The sequence below is a fragment of the Triticum urartu genome, chromosome 4 (assembly GCF_003073215.2).
Source record: "Triticum urartu cultivar G1812 chromosome 4, Tu2.1, whole genome shotgun sequence".
NCBI lineage: Eukaryota > Viridiplantae > Streptophyta > Magnoliopsida > Poales > Poaceae > Triticum > Triticum urartu.
In genome coordinates this window covers 579,363,737-579,383,772 of record NC_053025.1, presented here as the reverse complement: position 1 = coordinate 579,383,772, position 20,036 = coordinate 579,363,737, and the positions used below count along the sequence as shown (strand labels likewise).

General features: G+C 42.7%; 1 protein-coding gene across 1 annotated transcript; it reads right to left on the bottom strand.

The window, feature by feature from the left end:
* Window positions 1-10,293: 10,293 nt before the first annotated feature.
* Window positions 10,294-11,269, bottom strand: LOC125554233 (transcription factor MYB1-like). Its single transcript, XM_048717814.1, has one exon. The coding sequence runs from the start codon at window positions 11,241-11,243 to the stop codon at window positions 10,422-10,424; it is 822 nt and encodes a 273-aa protein (XP_048573771.1). The 5' UTR covers window positions 11,244-11,269; the 3' UTR covers window positions 10,294-10,421.
* Between the last annotated feature and the right edge of the window lie 8,767 nt (window positions 11,270-20,036).

Genomic DNA, 20,036 nt, shown 5'->3' with positions numbered 1-20,036 from the left:
ACAATATTGGCCTTTCCTGGATGATAATGTAGTTTCATGTCATAATCCTTTATGAGCTCCAACCATCTCCTCTGCCTGAGGTTCAACTCCTTCTGCGTGAAGATGTACTTCATACTCTTATGATCCGTGTATACATCACAATGGTTTCCAATAAGAAAGTGTCTCCAGGTCTTGAGCGCATGCACTATGGCTGCTAACTCCAAATCATGCATGGCATAATTCAACTCATGAGGTCGAAGCTGACGTGAGGCATATGAAATAACTCTTCCATCTTGCATAAGTACGCCTCCAAGTCCCTGGCAAGAAGCATCACAATATACCTGGAAATCCTTGTGTATATCCGGAAGGATTAGTACTGGGGCTGTAACTAAACGTTTCTTCAACTCCTGAAAACTGGCCTCACATTCTTCGGTCCATTTGAACTTGGTATCCTTCTTCAATAACTCTGTCATGGGCTTTGCAATCTTGAAAAAAATTCTCAATGAATCTCCGATAGTATCCCGCAAGTCCAAGGAAACCGCGTATCTCTCCAACTAAGGTGGGTGCCAACCACTCGGTGACAGACTGAACCTTCGGGTCTACTGCTATACCTTCTCCACATATAACATGTCCGAGAAATCCGACTTCCTTCAACCAAAACTCATATTTGCTGAACTTGGCATATAACTGATGTTCCCTAAGCTTCTTGAGAACCAAGCGCAAATGTTCTTTGGGTTCTTCTTCATTCTTCGAGTACACTAATATATCATCAATGAACACCACAACAAACTTATCCAAGAACTCCATGAACACCTTATTCATCATACTCATAAAGTAGGAAGGGGCGTTAGTCAAACCAAAAGACATGACCGTGTACTCATATAGCCCGTACCTTGTGGTAAAAGCTGTCTTAGGTATATCCTGATCGAAGATCGATCTTGGAGAATACTTTAGCTCCCTGCAGCTGGTTAAACAAATCATTGATCATTGGTAGTGGGTATTTGTTCTTGATTGTCACCTCATTCAATGCACGATAATCAACAACCATTCTCAAGGATCCATCCTTCTTATCAACTAAGAGCACTGGGGCTCCCCATGGTGATGAACTTGGTTGAATATAACCTTTCTCCAATAACTCCTTAATCTGCTTCTTAATCTCCTCCAGATCATTTGCGGGCTTCCGATACGGTCTCTTAGATATTGGTCCGGCGCCTGGTAACAGCTCGATCAAAAACTCTATGTCTCGGTCCGATGGCATGCCTGGTAATTCCTGCGGAAATACATCGGGATATTCCTTCACAACTGGCACTTCCTCTTGAACAACTCGCGAGAGTGAATTTACTTGAGTCCTCCTTGGCACATGCCTAGACACGTACTTGATCCGTTTACCTTCTGGGGTGGTGAGGAGAATTGACTTACTAGCACAATCGATGTTTCCTCCATACTTTGATAGCCAATCCATGCCTAGTATTATATCCAATCCTTGTGATTCCAAAATAATAAGGTCTGAGGGAAAAACATGCTTACCAATGGTCAATGGCAACCGATCACACCATCGGCTGGCCATATACTCCGCTCCTGGTGAGCTTACTAACATGGGTGACCTAAGGGATAAGGTTGGAAATTTAAACTTGTCCATAAATCCCCTTGATACGAATGAATGCAATGCACTAGTGTCAAAAAGAACAAGGGCGGTAAATGACTTAATCAAAAACTTACCAATCACTGCATCAGGCTGCTCTTCAACTTCCTCCACGTTGATGTGGTTCACCTGACCTCTGGTGAAGGGGTTTGGCTTCTTCCCCGAGCTTCCATTGCCATTTCCATTCTTTGCTTCAGGACACTCGGTGGCGTAGTGTCCTGTCTTCCCGCACTTGAAACAAGTAATGTGACTTAGATCCTTCGTGGCAGGTGTAGCGGGGTTGGAACAGTTCTGACTGGTGTTTCCTCCATTCCCATTACCTTTCTTAGGGCCACAATGGTTGTGTGAACTTCCTCCATTATGAGAATGGCCTCCATGGTTATGATGGGTGTGTCCTCTTGAGTATGCGGTAAAACGAGGCTTGTGCTGAGCTCCAGAGTTGTACTTCCCCTGTCCATACTTCCATTTGCGGTTCTCTATCTGTTGCTGCTTGGCTTCAATCATGAGGGCCCTGTCTACCAACTCTTGGTAGTTGGTGAATGTTTCCACCATCAACTGCATACTCAGCTCATCATTCAGCCCCTCAAGAAACTTCTCCTGCTTCGCGACATCTATGGCCACATCATCTGGGGCGTAGCATGCTAACTTGCTGAACTCATCCACATACTGCGCCACAGTATGATTTCCCTGGCGTAAGTTGCAAAACTCATGCTTCTTCATGCTCATGGCTCCAGTTGAGACATGTGCAGTGCGGAATGCTTGCTGAAACTGATCCCAAGTGACATTGGCCACGGGGAAAGTAGCGGTGTAGTTCTCCCACCATGAGGCTGCGGGTTCATCCAGTTGATGTGTGGCAAAGTGCGCCTTCTCAGCATCTGTGCAACCTGCGGTGGTCAGCTCCCTTCCAATCGTGTGGAGCCAGTCATCAACAACAATCAGCTCGGTGCTACTAGAGAACACCGACGAATTCAACCTTAGAAAACGGGCTAAGTTGTCCACTGGGGGTGGTGGCGGTGGGTTGTTGTTGTTGTTGCCTTGGTTCTGGATTAGCAACTGCATCAAGGAATTCTGTTGTTGGATCAACTGAGTGAGCTCCGGCAGGAACACGAATCCGGGGTCATGTCTCAGAGGCATCTGATAGGTTTAGAGGGGTTAGAACAAAATAGAGTGAGGTCTAAAGAGATATTTCACTACCCATATGCACATGAGTAAAACACATTCATTCCAAACCACTCAATTCAAACAAGATTCATATAATTGATCTAGGCTACCATTACAAAATCTCATGGACTACTACTATATACATGAAAGTACTCTAATGGTAATATGGTGGTCAACTAGAAATTTTGATCGGTGGAAGACTCCATAATATCTGCTCCAGCTTCGTCTTCATAATCATCATCACTGTCGGGGTCGGAATCTGTGTTGTCTAGTATGATGTAATCTTCTAAATGAATGTCCACTCCAGGTTCAGGATCCCCCATGAATATTCCTAGCTTCTTCTTTAGGTCTTCACTCTTCTCCAATAGTACAACAATTTCCTCTTCATATCCATCGCGCGTAGCTTTAAGTTCTTCCTCCAGCTCCATGTTCCGGGTCATCACCTTCTTTGTGTCTATCATGTTGGCGCACATCTGGTTCTCATAGTGTTGAATGTGCTGGTTCAACTCATGTATGTAGGCTGCAATGGATTTATCCTTCCTGGTGTGAATCATCTCCCATTGCTCATCTCGGCGTCCACATATCTGGTAGGTGGTGTCTTTAAGATCCTTGTGGTACACCTCTGCTATGCGTCCAATGGCGATGTGGGCGGCCATGCTCTTTCCTAAACTCCAGGTTGGTGCGTCAAAGGAAAACTCGATGGGCTCGGTAATTGGTGCAAAAGTCCTTCCTGGAACATGAACTTGAATCGTCTAGCGCTCCTCTTCTGGTAAAGTGGCGGTGAAGGTTCCGGTGAAGCTTGGTATGCCGATGTTCAGGTACCTAGTGACTTCCTTCAAGTGTCGTCCGAAAGGTATGTCACCATACGGTTGATTGAACTTGTTCCTTGGATCTGACATCTATAGTATAGAAATAGAGAAGAGTGAGAAATGAGCAGAGAAGAGTATCATGTGGCTTTGCCTAGTGGTCGTGTCCTACAGTCAGCGTGCGCTCTGATACCATCTTGCAGCGACCCGATCCCAATGGACTGTAGTATCTGTGCATAAGTGTCATCCCTTGATCAGTATTGCTGACACACAGTACTCGAGGATTTATAACAGAGTTCAATAACATACTTATTACATCGAGTGTCTCATAAAGAGTACTTATTACAATAATATGGCCGAAGGCCATCTAAATAACATGGGGAAGCATCGAAGATAAATGAGTCCTTCCAACTCCACGACAAAACTTAGTGCATGTCAACTACCTATCGCACCTTACTCTTCGTCTCAAAATTCTGCAACATGATACGTTGCAGCTATATGGTTATCATTTGGCTGGTGGAATATGCTGGCAAGATAACACTATAGAGCAATGAACAAAATAACAGCTATCACTACATGTATATTTGGCTGGTGGAGGCTCTATGGTTATCATTTGCATAAAGCTAATTTTTCCCTACAACAAAGGAATATATTTTATTTAACTACAAAGTTTATGTCATTATTGAGAAGGTTCTTCCAACTCAATCCCAAAGTAATAGTAATAACCCAACAAATTCATTAAGTAAAGTGATGAGATCAACCAATAATTCAAATACCAGATACTCAAGATGTCCTTAACCGGGGCCATGACTAACCATGATTAGTTTATACACTCTGCAAAGGTTTGCACACTTTTCCCCACAAGACTCGACCACATCCATGATCAGATGATCGAGACATAGTCTTTCTGAAGCATTAACTCTTTACTCTGGGTAGACAGTACCACCTACTTTCCCCTACATATGCTAGCCTACCACTAAAAGAGGTCACACAACTTACTCAACTATGCTAGAGCCCATAATTTCTTGTGGATGCACACGGAAGTTTCTGAGCATGAATAATTTTATGACCCCTTTGAGCCTGGGTGGCATTCCGTAGGATGATCACACGGGTACTCTGGGATATCCTAGGACAACACTGGATTGCTCCAGGTGCCCACAACCAATCCACTCAGATGTGTATTTAAGTAGCCACCTTAAGTTTCCCTTAGTTAAATATTAACTCTCACAACTTTCATGAATCTCACGTACCAATCCCGTCTACGAGCATGGCTAAGCAAATATGAGCATAACGTAGAATTCCAGAGGTTGATAAAAAGACAATAGGTTCCTATCTCATCATCTACTTCCCATATCCACATGTTCACAATCATACTCATGCAATGTTTGAGGGTTGAAACTAATGCATAAAAACTAGGTAATAAAGGGATATGATCAAAGTGTAACTTGCCTTGCTGAAAACCCTAGAGATTCGTAGTAGCAAGCTTCGCACTTTGGAAACTCTATCGCAAACAAACAATAGAATACATAAGCACTCAAACATAAGATGCAAAGTAAAAACCAAAAGAAAAGATCTAAATAGAAAGTTCAAGTGGAGAGCTTCGATTTGCAAAAAGAATCAATCGAATCGGAGATACGAAACTCAAACTATGATCAAAAGAAGTTCAAATCCAAATATGCTTGAAACCAAATTTTAAATTTTCAAAATCATGTTCAAGTTGTTTATCCGGACAGAGGGGAATAAGACGAAGATTTTGGCATTGGTTTCATTGGATTTGGACAAACGAGCAAAAAGTAGTGTGGGTTTGACAACCAGGGACTAATCTGTGATGAAAAATAATTTACAGATAGGTCCCTAGGCGAAATTAAACTAAAAATAAAAATCTAACGAACGAACGTTCGCTACCGAAACCTAATGAACGAAAACTATTCGCTACCAAATACTAACGGACGAACGTCCGCTAAATAACTATCCTAATAAAAACAAACCAAATTTAAAAGAAAAACCAAAAAAACCGGGTCGGCGGTTCGATTTATACCGGTTTGTTGTAAAAAACCGGCATTGGCGGTGGCAACTCCGGCGAGGGCGGGGCAGTGCTGCAGTGGCGGGGTGGTACGGGGCGACAGCGTGGCGGCTAGCGGCTCGAGGCTGCGACGCGGGAGGCGGCGGCGGCGCGGCGGTGCGGGCGGCGGAAGGCGGCGGCTTGGGCAGCGGGAGGCGGCGGCGCGACTTGAGGGGAAAGGGGGTGGCCTCAGCCTTTAAAGGGGCCGAGGGAGGTGCAGCTTGGAGGAGAGGGCGGCGTGGTGGCGTCGGACTCCGGCAGAGTCCGTATCCGGGATGGTGGGCGAGGCGGTGGCGTGCTGGGCTGGTGGGCTTCGGCCCAGTCGGTTCGATATTTTTAAATAATAAATTCACCACAGAGAAAAATCAAAAGTAAAATAAAATAAAAATCCTAAAATTCCAAAAGTAATTTTCGCGATGCTCTCCTAATATTTAGGACAATGTGAACATTTTTCTAGGCTAAATGCAATTTTTTGAAATGCATATTTTTCCATAATTTAACCGAATAAAATTCAAATAAAATATATTTTTATTCAAAATTAAATTTCCATTATTTCCTCGCTGTTTTGAATAAGTCATATTATCTTCTCTTATTATTTTATTTATTTTGATATGATTGGAAAAATAATTTCAAATAAAAATTACCTTGACCCAAATTACAAATTTTGAAAATTCAAAAATGTAATTTTATGAAAACCTCCAACTCTCTCAAATGGTCCTTGAGTTGCGTAAGGTCTCCTGGATCAAAATGTCCAAATAAACCAAATTAAAAATGCAAAATCATGGATGCATATGATGACCTAATGATTAACATCCAAACTGAAAATTGGGATGTTACACTACTACACAACTTATTCTTATAGACTCGTGTTGGGCCTCCAAGTGCAGAGTTTTGTTGGATAGCAGCAATTTCCCTCAAGTGGATGACCTAAGCTTTATCAATCCGTGGGAGGTGCAGGATGAAGATAGTCTCTCTCAAACAACCCTGCAATCAAATACAAGAAAAATCTTGTGTCTCCAACACACCCAATACAATGGCAAATTGTATAGGTGCACTAGTTCGGCAAAGAGATGGTGATACAAGTGCATCATGTATAGTAGATATAGGTTTTTGTAATATGAAAATAAAAAAAGAGCAAGGTAGCAATGGATAAAAGTGAGCACAAATACTATTGGAATGCTTAGAAACAAGGCCTAGGGTTCATACTTTCACTAGTGCAATCTCTTAATAGTGCTAACATAATTGAATCATATAACAATCCCTCAACGAGCGACAAAGAGTCACTCCAAAGTTCTTATCCAGCGGAGAACATAAGATGAAATTGTTTGTAGGGTACGAAACCACCTCAAAGTTATCCTTTCCAATCAATCTATGGAGCTATTCCTATAAGTGTCACAGACATGCCTAGAGTTCATACTAAAATAACACCATATGATACACATCAACCAACTCTAATGTCAGCTAGATACTCCAATGTCACCACAAGTACCCGTGAGTTGATTATACGATATGCATCAAATAACTTCAGATTCAAAATATTTAATCCAACACAAAGATCTTCAAAGAGTGCCCCAAGATTTCTACTAGAGAAAGTAGGACAAAAACATGCATCGACCCCTATGCATAGATTACCCTAATGTCACCTCGGGAATCCGCGAGTTGAGTGCCAAAATATACATCAAGTGAATCAATGTAACACCCCGTTGTCACCATGGATATTCAAGTGCAACACATACATAAAGTGTTATCAAATCCAACAAGTATTCAATCTGCTAATAGTGAAACCTCAAAGGTAGAAACTCAATTCATCACAACAACATAGAGAGGGGGAAACATATATGATCCAACTATATTAACAAAGCTCGTGGTGCATCAAGATCATGCCAAATCAAGAACACGAGAGAGAGAGAGAGAGATCAGACACATAGCTACTGGTACATACCCTCAGCCCCAAGGGTGAACTACTCCCTCGTTGTCATGGTGACCATCGGGATGATGAAGATGGCCTCCGGTGATGATTTCCCCCTCTGGCAGGGTACCAGAACATGGTCCCGATTGATTTTTTGTGGGTACATAGGATTGCGGTGGCGGAACTTCTCATCTAGGGTTCTTTTCAGGGTTTTGGGTATTTATAGGAATTTTTGGCGTCGGTTTCACGCCAAGGAGGCCCATGAGGGAGCGACAAGCTCGGGGCGCACCCTAGGGGGGCTAGGATTGTCGTGCCCTTGTGGCTCTTCTAGCTTAGCTCTAGTGCTCTGTGGATCTCTTCTGGTCCATAAACAATCACTGTAATTTTTTGAGCCATTCTGAGAAGTTCTATTTCTGCACAAAAAACAACACCATGGTAGTTCTGCTGAAAACAACATCAGTACAGGTTAGTACCATTCAAATCATATCAAAACCATATAAAATTGTTATAAACATGGCATGGATTCTTCTTAAATTATAGATACGTTGGAGACGTATCAGTCGCACGCCCTGTTGCGGTTGAGCACTCGATGACCCTTGATCGATCCCTTGTAATTGAGAGCATGCTCTTCCACATGCTCCGAGTCTACAAGGACCACCTACATCATCGTTGTCTTATCCATGTAGTCCTTGTTGGATGACTCAACATGGTGACCGTATATGTATTTCATATCCAAATCCATTGCTTCGAAGAAGAAGGGACAAAAAAATTAGCATGGGTATTTCACCGACCAGTTGTCGGGCATGGTGAGTATGGTAGGAAAGGATGGTACTTGTGTGGCGCTAGAAGGAGATGTGTGGAATGACGGCTGAGGAGAAGCGGTGTGGAGCCCAGGGTGTACCGTTGGAGGTGATGGATTCGTCGAGTTCTGGCATGGATGTGGCGGGGCGGCCAGGGTGGTGGAGCGTCGGCGATGGCAAGAGAAAAATGAAAGAAGAGAAAATGGGAAGATGGAGGCGCGGGTCCGGGAGTGGTTTTGGTGGGGGTTGGGTGGGCCAGGGGTGTCCGAACACCCGCAAAGCCCCCACCCCCAAGTTTGTCTCGGGTTTGCGGGAAAAAGTGTGTCTAGATCGGTCGACAGACCGATACAGACCCGCGTTAGATGGCTAAACACATCCAAACTGCGTAGTCCGAACGATTGCAGGCAGTTTGCGGGCCCGCTTTGGAGATGCCCTAAGTGACTCAATCAAACATAAAAAGAAAAAAGGGGAAAAACTAGCCCACACAGATCTTCATGTAAAATCAGTGACATAGAACTTAATTTTGTAATACTTATGACATATCTAGATATGCTTTAGCAGAATCAATATTGTATATGTCGTTTACAACTTGTTGTAGTTGTGTGGCACAACATGGAGCTGGTTTGTTCATGATTTGCATCATGGACACCACCTCTGTTTGCTGTAGAGTGGATTGTTACAAGGCAGTGTGCCTATGTGCCTTGTGCCAATGTGTCGCTGTGATCTTTACTGCCTTGGGAGGGGATACATGATCTAGTCAGACTAATCAGTCCCAAGCAAGATATAAGATACATGGTGTGCTACGTGTTGGCCGGCGGGTCGCGATCCGTCTGGTCTATGATGCTCAGCCTGAGACCATATCGTGTGTTCATGTTCCTTATTTTCCTTAGTGCAACAAGAACCTTATTGCAATTAAAACCGGGTCCTTGTTGCAGAAGCATCCCCAGCTCACGGTTGTCAATGTCATCATTGCAACAAGCAACAAAAGTCTTGCTATAACTGCAACATGACTATTGTTGCAATTGAATCTCTATCTTGCTATCATGTTCACCGCCATTGCAACGAGACCCTTATTGCAATTGTCGCTTGACCTCTGTTGCAAAAAGCATCTCCGCTCATGGATCGGAGATTGGGAGGTCATTGCCATCGGGGACCTATGTCATCATTGTCGCCTCCAACCCCAAGTCCATCCACCCCGAGCTCCCGTTCCGAGCCCGTTGTGTCGGTCGGCGAGCTCGCTGGAGTAGCACATCGACACGCCCTTCTCCTTCCTCCCATCCTTCTCACCCCTTCTACTCTCTCACCTTCCTCTCTCCTTCGCAGATCTCCAAAACCGCCCGAGCTTGGCTAAGCTGCCGTGCCTAGCCATGATGTCGCCACATGTTGGAAACCGCCCTATCCTTCCCTGGTTGGTCCGCAACAAACCTTTTGTTGCGCTCGAAGGGATTGCAACAAGTGCCACATCAAAAAGCTATCCTATGGTGGCTTGTTGCGAGCCATCTGATGAAAGGCATGTCTAATGGTCACGAGACAGTGCGACAAAGGTGGTTGGTTGAGAGGAAGCGTTTTTAATAAGATATTTGGACATGCTATTTATAAATTACCTTAAAAATCACGTTAGTCGATGTTTTCCGCCATTGGATTAAAATCTAACAAAAAACCCAACGGCTGTCGTTTGTCTTCCTCCTCATATCGTCCCCTTCCTCCAACCGCATCACTGCCCCAAGTCTCCACCTCCACCAGCCTGTCACCAGACATCCCTCAATACCCTACCCCCTAAACACCTCTTCTCGGGCATGAGCAACCCGCCCCGGAACCTGAACCATCAACCTCAGACCCCCCTCACAAGAAATGCCACTATGTGTCGTCCCTAGCTATGGTTGCTCCTGGCGACCTCGTTTCCGGCCAGAAATCGACTGACTCGAGTTGCATATTCAAGAAACTTACCATAACAAACACAAAAGATAATACATGATTCAACAGGGGAATGTCTTGAAACAACACAAATAGTAATGACAGAGATTACACTGAAAACCATCCATATATGATACGACTACCCACCTTAGTGGTGGCCGTTGGTTGGGTGATCGGACGGCGATGCCCCGTCGGCCCTGGCAGCGGTGGTGGCCATGACAACCGAGTACAAGAGCTGCCCTGCCTGCCGCTCCACCTCCTCCCTCACCACCTGCCGTATCGCCGCCATTAGTCGCACGTCATTGTCCCCCACACCCACTGGTGGTGGTGTCTTTTCCTTTGCCTTTGCCTTTGCCTCCTCTGAGGCCTTATCTGTGCCCATCTGGGGCAGGCCTAGGCTCAAGGTCAATGACGGCATTGGCATCGGGTCATCAATAACAGCAGTAACTGCACCATGCGCGGCGGCCGGTGGCGACCCGTTCATCACCATGACTTGTTCCTCCTGCTGCATCTTCGCTCTCACAGCCGATCTGGACGATGAGGAGGAGGCGGCGACACGTGCGGCGGTGGCAGCGGCCATGGCCTTGGCGCGGCGCTGGCACCTGCGGAGGTTGGAGTTCCAGTGGTTCTTGACGGAGTTGTCGGTGCGGCCGGGGAGGAGTCGCGCGATGTCGGCCCACTTGTTGCCGTAGCGTGCCTGCGCGGCGATGATAAGCGCATCCTCCTGCACCGTGAAGGGGCGGTGCTGCACGGCCGGGCTGAGCTGGTTGCACCACCGCAGCCGGCACGACTTGCCCGTGCGCCCGGGGACACTAGCGCTGATCACGCTCCACCGTCGCGCGCCATGCTGCCGGACGAGGGCCACCAACAGCGCGTCCTCCTCAGGGCTCCACGACCCCGTCTTGATCGGCGCCGGCACCTCCATCGCGCCAGTGCGGTCGTCTTCGACGCAAGCAATGGCTGGAATCATCTATCACATAGAGGAGTGGTGGTGACTGGTGATGAGCGGCGCGGCATTGAGCTGGCTATATAGCGAGCGCGTGCGTGGTCACTGGTGTAAGTGTGTGTTGTGTTGCGTGGTCTGTTGCAGGCGTTGTTGTCTGCATTGCAAGTGGCTGGGGCGTCGACGTGGATGGCTAGAAAGAAAGAAAGGCATCCGTTTCTTTTGTTGCACCACGACAAGCAACATATGCACGCCAGGGTGTAGTAAGGGTGTCACTACAAGTGAGAACAGACATATATTGTTGAAACAGATGGACATGCATGCCAACCCGGCAGTAGAGCATATGATCCATCTATCTAATCTAATGTAGTAATACTTTAGATTGAAGAAGGGTGCAAGCGGTGACCTGCTTATCCCGTGTGAAGCTCCTCTTGTTCACCACTTGCTATAAAAATAAACAATAAGCTTGTATTTTGGAATTGTCCGTGAGCCTGTCCCACTTGCATCATTCATTTGGAGGCTCATATGAAGAAGAATGATCCCTCTGCCACACACTATCTTATTGTTTCCTTTTATTCCGGTGTTGATATATAGATCATGAACCGTGGCGAGAATCGTATTCCCAAGAGGTTGGTTATATGATTCTAAAAAAACATGTTGATTATATGGAAATGCAACAAGGTTACAAAATGTAGGAAGAACTTCAACCTACTTAACAAAAATTTAACAAAAAAGTATGTATTAATTAACCAAATCAACATTAAAAGTAAACATGCTCCGTGAGTGTGTGTTGTGTTGCGTGGTTTGTTGCGGGCGGTGTTGTCTGCATTGCAGGTGGCTGGGGTGCCAACATGGATGGCTAGAGTAAAAAAGGTGTCTGCTTCTTTTGTCACACCATGACAAGCAACAGATGCATGCCAGGGTGCAGCAAAGGCATCCCTGTCAGCGAAAGCGGACGGACAAGATCAAAGTGGGTAGACGTGCATGCCAACCCAGCAGAAGAGCATAAGATCCATCTATCTAATCTAATATAGCAATGATTTAATTTATTTTGAGTAGGGATGCAAGAGGCGGCCTTCTTATCCCGTGTGAAACTCGTCCTTAATTCACCACTGTTTGTAAAATTAACACTAAGCTTGTATTGCGGAATTTTCGGCAAGCTCGTCCCACTTGCATCCTTGATTTGGGGCCCATTTGGGGGCCGTATGTAAAAGAATGAGCCCTCTTCCACCCACTATCTTATTGTTTCCTATAATTTTGGTGTTAGTTGATGACCCACAAGTATAGGGAACCTATGGTAGTCCTTTTGATAAGTAAGACTGTCGAACCCAACGAGGAGCAGGAGGAAATGACAAGCGGTTTTCAGCAAGGTATTCTCTGCAAGCACTGAAATTATCGGTAACATATAGTTGTGTGATAAGATAATTCGTAACGGTAGCAAGTAACAAAAGTAACTAAGGTGCAACAAGGTGGCCCAATCCTTTTTCTAGCAAAGTACAAGCCTGGACGAACTCTTATATAAAGCAAGCGCTACCGAGGACACGTGGGAAATGTTGTCAAGCTATTTTTCATCATGCTCATGTGATTCACGTTCATTACTTTGATAATTTGATATGTGGGTGGATCGGTGCTTGGCTGCTTCCCTTCCTTGGACAAGCCTCCCACTTATGATTAACCCCTCTCGCAAGCATTTGTAACTACGAAAGAAGAATTAAGATAAATCTAACCATATGATGAAACATATGGATCCAAATCAGCCCCTTACGAAGCAACACATAAACTAGGGTTTAAGCTTCTGTCACTCTAGCAACCCATCATCTACTTATTACTTCCTAATGCCTTCCCATAGGCCCAAATCATGGTGAAGTGTCATGTAGTCGACATTCACATAACACCACTAGAGTAAAGACAACATACATCTCATCAAAATATTGAACGAATACCAAATTCACATGATTACTCATAACAAGACTTCTCCCATGTCCTCGGGAACAAACGTAACTACTCACAAACCATATTCATGTTCATAACCAGGGGAGTATTAATTATCACTAAGGATCTGAACATATGATCTTCCACCGAATAAACCAACTAGCATCAACTACAAGGAGTAATCAACACTACTAGCAACCCACAGGTACCAATATGAGGTTTTGAGACAAAGATCCGATACACGAGATGAACTAGGGTTTGAGAGGAGATGGTGCTAGTGAATACATTGATGGAGATTGACCCCCTCTCGATGAGATGATCGTTGGTGATGACAATGGCGATGATTTCCCCCTTAGGGAGGGAAGTTTCACTGGCAGAACAGCTTCGCCGGAGCCCTAGATTGGTTATGCCCAAGTTCCGCCTCGATATTGTGGCGCTTCGTCCCGAAAGCTTGCTTCTTATTTTTTCTAGCTAGGTCAAAACACACCATATAGCAGAAGATGGGCATCGGGGGCCTGCCAGGTGGCCCATAAGGCAGGGGGTGTGCCCTCTACCCTTGTGGATGATAGCTGGCCCCCTCTGGTGCTTTCTTTGCCCAATATTTTTATATATTCCAAAATAAATCTCTGTGAAGTTTCAGGACTTTTGGAGTTGTGTAGAATAGGTCTCTAATATTTGCTTGTTTTCCAATCCAGAATTCCAGTTGTCGGCATTCCCCCTCTTCATGTAAACCTTATAAAATAAGAGAGAAAAGGCATAAGTATTGTGATATAAATTATAATAACAGCCCATAATGCAATAAATATCAATATGAAAGCATGATGCAAAATGGACGTATCAACTCCCCCAAGCTTAGACCTCGCTTGTCCTCAAGCGAAAGCCGATATCGTAAAATATGTCCACATGTTTAGAGATAGAGGTGTTCATAAAATAAAATACGGACATGAGGGCATCATGATCATCTTTATAACATCAACATATATTATCATATAATTTCTTATGCTAAAGTACAATTCATTCACAAGGTAAAGCATGAATCAGAAACTTCATTGAAAACTAACAAACTATGATCTTAGTCATTGAAGCAATTGCAATTTATCATAACATCAAAAAGAGTTAATTCAAGATCTTTTCAACAAGTCCGCATACTCAACTATCATTTAATCTTTCACAATTGCTAAATCTCACGCGATACTTATGTGTTCAAAGCTTTAATCAGGCACAGAGAAAGATAGGGGCTTATAGTTTCGCCTCACAACCTTTTACCTCAAGGGCAATGTCAACAATAATACTTTATGATAACCTACATCTGAGTGGATATATATATCTAGATCTCTCGAACACATAGTGCTTGCCAAAAGAAAAAGTGTAAAAAGGCAAGGTGATGATCACCATGACTATCATATAAGGGTAGAAGATAAAAGTAAAAGATAGGCCCTTCGCAGAGGGTTATGCCGCTTGAAGCAACTGATGTCTACTACACAACCTTCTTCTTGTAGACATTGTTGGGCCTCCAAGTGCAGAGGTTTGTCGGACAGTAGCAAATTTCCCTCAAGTGGATGACCTAAGGTTTATCAATCTGTAGGAGGCGTAGGATGAAGATGGTCTCTCTCAAACAACCCTACAACCAAATAACAAAGAGGTTCTTGTGTCCCCAACACACCCAATACAATGGTAATTTGTATAGGTGCACTAGTTCGGCGAAGAGATGGTGATACAAGTGGTATATGGATGGTAGATAAAGGTTTTTGTAATATGAAAATATAAAAACAACAAGGTAACTAATGATAAAAGTGAGCACAAACGGTATTGCAATGCGTTGAAACAAGGCCTAGGGTTCATACTTTCACTAGTGCAAGTCCTCTCAACAATAATAACATAATTGGATCACATAACTATCCCTCAACATGCAACAAAGAGTCACTCCAAAGTCACTAATAGTGGAGAACAAACGAAGAGATTATGGTAGGGTACGAAACCACCTCAAAGTTATTCGTTCGGATCGATCTATTCAAGAGTTCGTACTAGAATAACACCTTAAGACACAAATCAATCAAAACCCTAATGTCACCTAGATACTCCAATGTCACCTCAAGTATCCGTGGGTATGATTATACGATATGCATCACACAATCTCAGATTCATCTATTCAACCAACACAAAAGTACTTCAAAGAGTTCCCCAAAGTTTCTACCGGAGAGTCAAGACGAAAACGTGTGCCAACCCCTATGCATAGATTCCCAAGGTCACGGAACCCGCAAGTTGATCACCAAAACATACATCAAGTGGATCAATAGAATACCCGATTGTCATCACGGGTATCCCACGCAAGACATACATCAAGTGTTCTCAAATCCTTAAAGACTCAATCCGATAAGATAACTTCAAAGGGAAAACTCAATCCATTAAAAGAGAGTAGAGGGGGGAGAAACATCATAAGATCCAACTATAATAGCAAAGCCCGCGATACATCAAGATCGTACCACCTCAAGAACACGAGAGAGAGAGAGAGAGATCAAACACATAGCTACTGGTACATACCCTCAACCCCGAAGTTTTTAGGGTATATGGGAGGAAGAAGTACGTCGGTGGACCTCCGGGCTGTCCACGAGGCAGGGGGGTGCGCCCTGGGGGGGGGGGGGGGGGGGGCGCGCCCCCACCCTCGTGGGCAGCACGGGACTCTCCTGCTCCAACTCTGATACTCCGTGGGCTTCATCTGGTCCAAAAATAAGTTTCGTGAAGTTTCAGGTCAATTGGACTCCGTTTGATTTCCCTTTTCTGCGATACTCTAAAACAAGGAAAAAACAGAAACTGGCACTAGGCTCTGGGTTAATAGGTTAGTCCCAAAAATAATATAAAAGTGCATAATAAAGCCCATAAACATCCAAAACAGATAATATAATAGCATGGAACAATCAAAAATTATAGATACGTTGGAGACGTATCAGCATCCCCAAGCTTAATTCCTGCTCGTCCTCTAGTAGGTAAATGATAAAAACAGAATTTTTGATGTGGAATGCTACCTAACACATTTCTCTAAGTAATTATCTTCATTTTGGCATGAAAGTTCAGATCCATAAGATTCAAGACAAAAGTTTAATATTGACATAAAAATAATAATACTTCAAGCATACTAACTAAGCAATCATGTCTTCTCAAAATAACATGGACAAAGAAAGTTCATCCCTACAAAATCATATAGTTTGGTCATGCTCCATTTTCGTTACACAAGAATGCTTTCATCATGCACAACCCCGATGACAAGACAAGCAATTGTTTCATACTTTAGTAATCTCAAACCTTTTTCAACTTTCACGCAATACATGAGCATGAGCCATGCATATAGCACTATGGGTGGAATAGAATATAATGAGGGGGTTATGTGGAGAAGACAAAAAGGAGGAAGTCTCACATCGACGCGGCTAATCAATGGGCTAGGGAGATGCCCATCAATTGATGTCAATGCAAGGAGTAGGGATTGCCATGCAACAGATGCACTAGAGCCAAAAATGTATGAAAGCTAACAAAAGAACTAAGTGGGTGTGCATCCAACTTGCTTGCTCACGAAGACCTAGGGCACTTGAGGAGGCCCATTGTTGGAATATACAAGCCAAGTTCTATAATGAAAAATTCCCACTAGTATATGAAAGTGAAAAACCAAGAGACTCTCTATCATGAAGATTATGGTGCTACTTTGAAGCACAAGTGTGGTAAAAGGATAGTAGCATTGTCCCTTCTCTCTTTTTCTCTCATTTTTTGGGCCTTCTCTTTTTTTCTCTCTCCTTTTTGTTTGCTTTTTTCTTGTCCGGAGTCTCATCCCGACTTGTGGGGGAATCATAGTCTCCATCATCCTTTCCTCACTGGGACAATGCTCTAATAATGATGATCATCACACTTTTATTTACTTACAACTCAAGTATTATAACTTGATACTTAGAACAAGATATGACTCTATATGAATGCCTCCGGCGGTGTACCGGGATTGCAATGAATCAAGTGTGACATGTATGAAAAATTATGAACGGTGGCTTTGCCACAAATACGATGTCAACTACACGATCATGCAAAGCAATATGACAATGATGATGCGTGTCATAATAAACGGAACGGTGGAAAGTTGCATGGCAATATATCTCGGAATGGCTATGGAAATGCCATAATAGTTAGGTATGGTGGCTGTTTTGAGGAAGATATAAGGAGGTTTATGTGTGAAAGAGCGTATCATATCACGGGGTTTGGATGCACTGGCGAAGTTTGCACCAACTCTCAATGTGAGAAAGGGCAATGCACGGTACCAAAGAGGCTAGCAATGATGGAAGGGTAAGAGTGTGTATAATCCATGGACTCAACATTAGTCATAAAGAACTCACATACTTATTGCAAAAATCTACAAGTCATCAAACACCAAGTATTACGCGCATGCTCCTAGGGGGATAGATTGGTAGGAAAAGACCATCACTCGTCCCCGACCGCCACTCATAAGGAAGACAATCAAATAACCCCTCATGTTTCAAATTTGTTACATAACGTTTACCATACGTGCATGCTACGGGACTTTGCAAACTTCAACACAAGTATTTCTCAAATTCACAACTACTCAACTAGAATGACTCTAATATCACCATCTCCATATCTCAAAACAATTATCAAGTATCAAACTTCTCTTAGTATTCAATGCACTTCATATGAAAGTTTTTATTATATCCCTCTTGGATGCCCATCATATTAGGACTAAATTCATAACCAAAGCAAACTACCATGCTGTTTTGAAGACCCTCAAAATAATATAAGTGAAGCATGAGAGTTCATCTATTTCTTCAAAATAAAACCATTGCCGTGCTCTAAAAGGATATAAGTGAAGCACTGGAGCAAATGACAAACTACTCCAAAAGATATAAGTGAAGATCAATGAGTAGTCGAATAGTAATGCAACTATGTGAAGACTCTCTAACATTAAAGAATTTCAGATCTTGGTATTTTATTAAAACATCAAGAAAAATAAAATAAAATGATGCTCCAAGCAAAACACATATCATGTGGCGAATAAAAATATAGCTCCAAGTAAAGTTACCGATGAACGAAGACAAAAGAGGGGATGCCCCGGAAGAGCTTAGGCTCTTGGTTGTCCTTGAATATTTCCTTGGGGTGCCTTGGGAATCCCTAATCTTAGGCTCTTGCCACTCCTTATTCCATAATCCATCGAATCTTTACCCAAAACTTGAAAACTTCACAACACAAAACTTAACAGAAAACTCATAAGCTTCGTTAGCGAAAGAAAACAAAACACCACTTCAAGGTACTGTAATGAACTCATTCTTTATTTATATTGGTGTTAAACCTACTGTATTCCAAGTTCTATATGGTCTATAAACTCTTTTACTAGCCATAGATTCATCAAAATAAGTAAACAACACATGAAAAACAGAATCTGTCAAAAACAGAACAGTCTATGGTAATCTGTAACTAACACAAACTTATGGAACCCCAAAATTCTAAACTAAATTGCTGAACGTGAGGAATTTATCTATTAATCATCTTCAAAAATAATTAACTAAATAGCACTCTCCAATAAAAAATGGCAGCAATTCTCGTGAGCGCTAAAGTTTTTGTTTTTTACAGCAAGATCAACAAGACTTTCCCCAAGTCTTCCCAACGGTTCTACTTGGCACAAACACTAATTAAAACATAAAAACTCAATCATAACATAGGCTAGATAAATTATTTATTACTAAACAGGCGCAAAAAGCAAGGAACAAAAATGAAGTTGGGTTGCCTCCCAACAAGCGCTATCGTTTAACGCCCCTAGCTAGGCATGATGATTTCAATGATGCTCACATAAAAGATAAGAATTGTAACATAAAGAGAGCATTATGAAGAATATGACTAGCACATTTAATTCTAACCCACTTCCTATGCATAGGGATTTTGTGAGCAACCAACTTATAGGAACAATAATCAACTAGCATAGGAAGGCAAAACAAGCATAACTTCAAAACTTTAAGCACATAGAGAGGAAACTTGATACTATTGCAATTCCTACAAGCATATATTCCTCCCTCATAATAATTTTCAGTAGAATCATGAATGAATTTAACAATATAACCAACACCTAAAGCATTCTTTTCATGATCTACAAGTATAGAATTTTTACTGCTCTCCACATAAGCAAATTTCTTCTCATGAATAGTAGTGGGAGCAAACTCAACAAAATAACTATCATGTGAGGCATAATCCAATTGAAAAGTAAAATCATGATGAAAAGTTTCATGGTTATCATAAATCTTTATAGCATACATATCATCACAATAATCATCATAGATAGCAACTTTGTTCTCATAATCAATTGGAACCTCTTCCGGAATAGTGGATTCATCACAAAATAAAGTCACGACCTCTCCAAATCCACTTTCATCAATATAATCATCATAAATAGGAGGCATGCTTTCATCATAATAAATTTGCTCATCAAAACTTGGGGGACGAAAAATATCATCTTCATCAAACATAGCTTCCCCAAGCTTGTGGCTTTGCATATCATTAGCATCATGGATATTCAAGGAATTCATACTAACAACATTGCAATCATGCTCATCATTCAAATATTTAGTGACAAACATTTTAATGCATTCTTCTTCTAACACTTTGGCACAATTTTCCTTTCCATCATACTCATGAAAGATATTAAAAAGATGAAGCGTATAAGGCAAACTCAATTCCATTTTTTGTAGTTTTCTTTTATAAACTAAACTAGTGATAAAACAAGAAACGAAAAGATTCGATTGCAAGATCTAAAGATATACCTTCAGCGCTAACCTCCCTGGCAACAGTGCCAGAAAAGAGCTTGATGTCTACTACACAACCTTCTTCTTGTAGACGTTGTTGGGCCTC

Bases quoted from the DNA above. Each gene is read 5' to 3' on its own strand.
- LOC125554233 (XM_048717814.1), bottom strand. From the start codon at position 11,243: ATGATTCCAGCCATTGCTTGCGTCGAAGACGACCGCACTGGCGCGATG.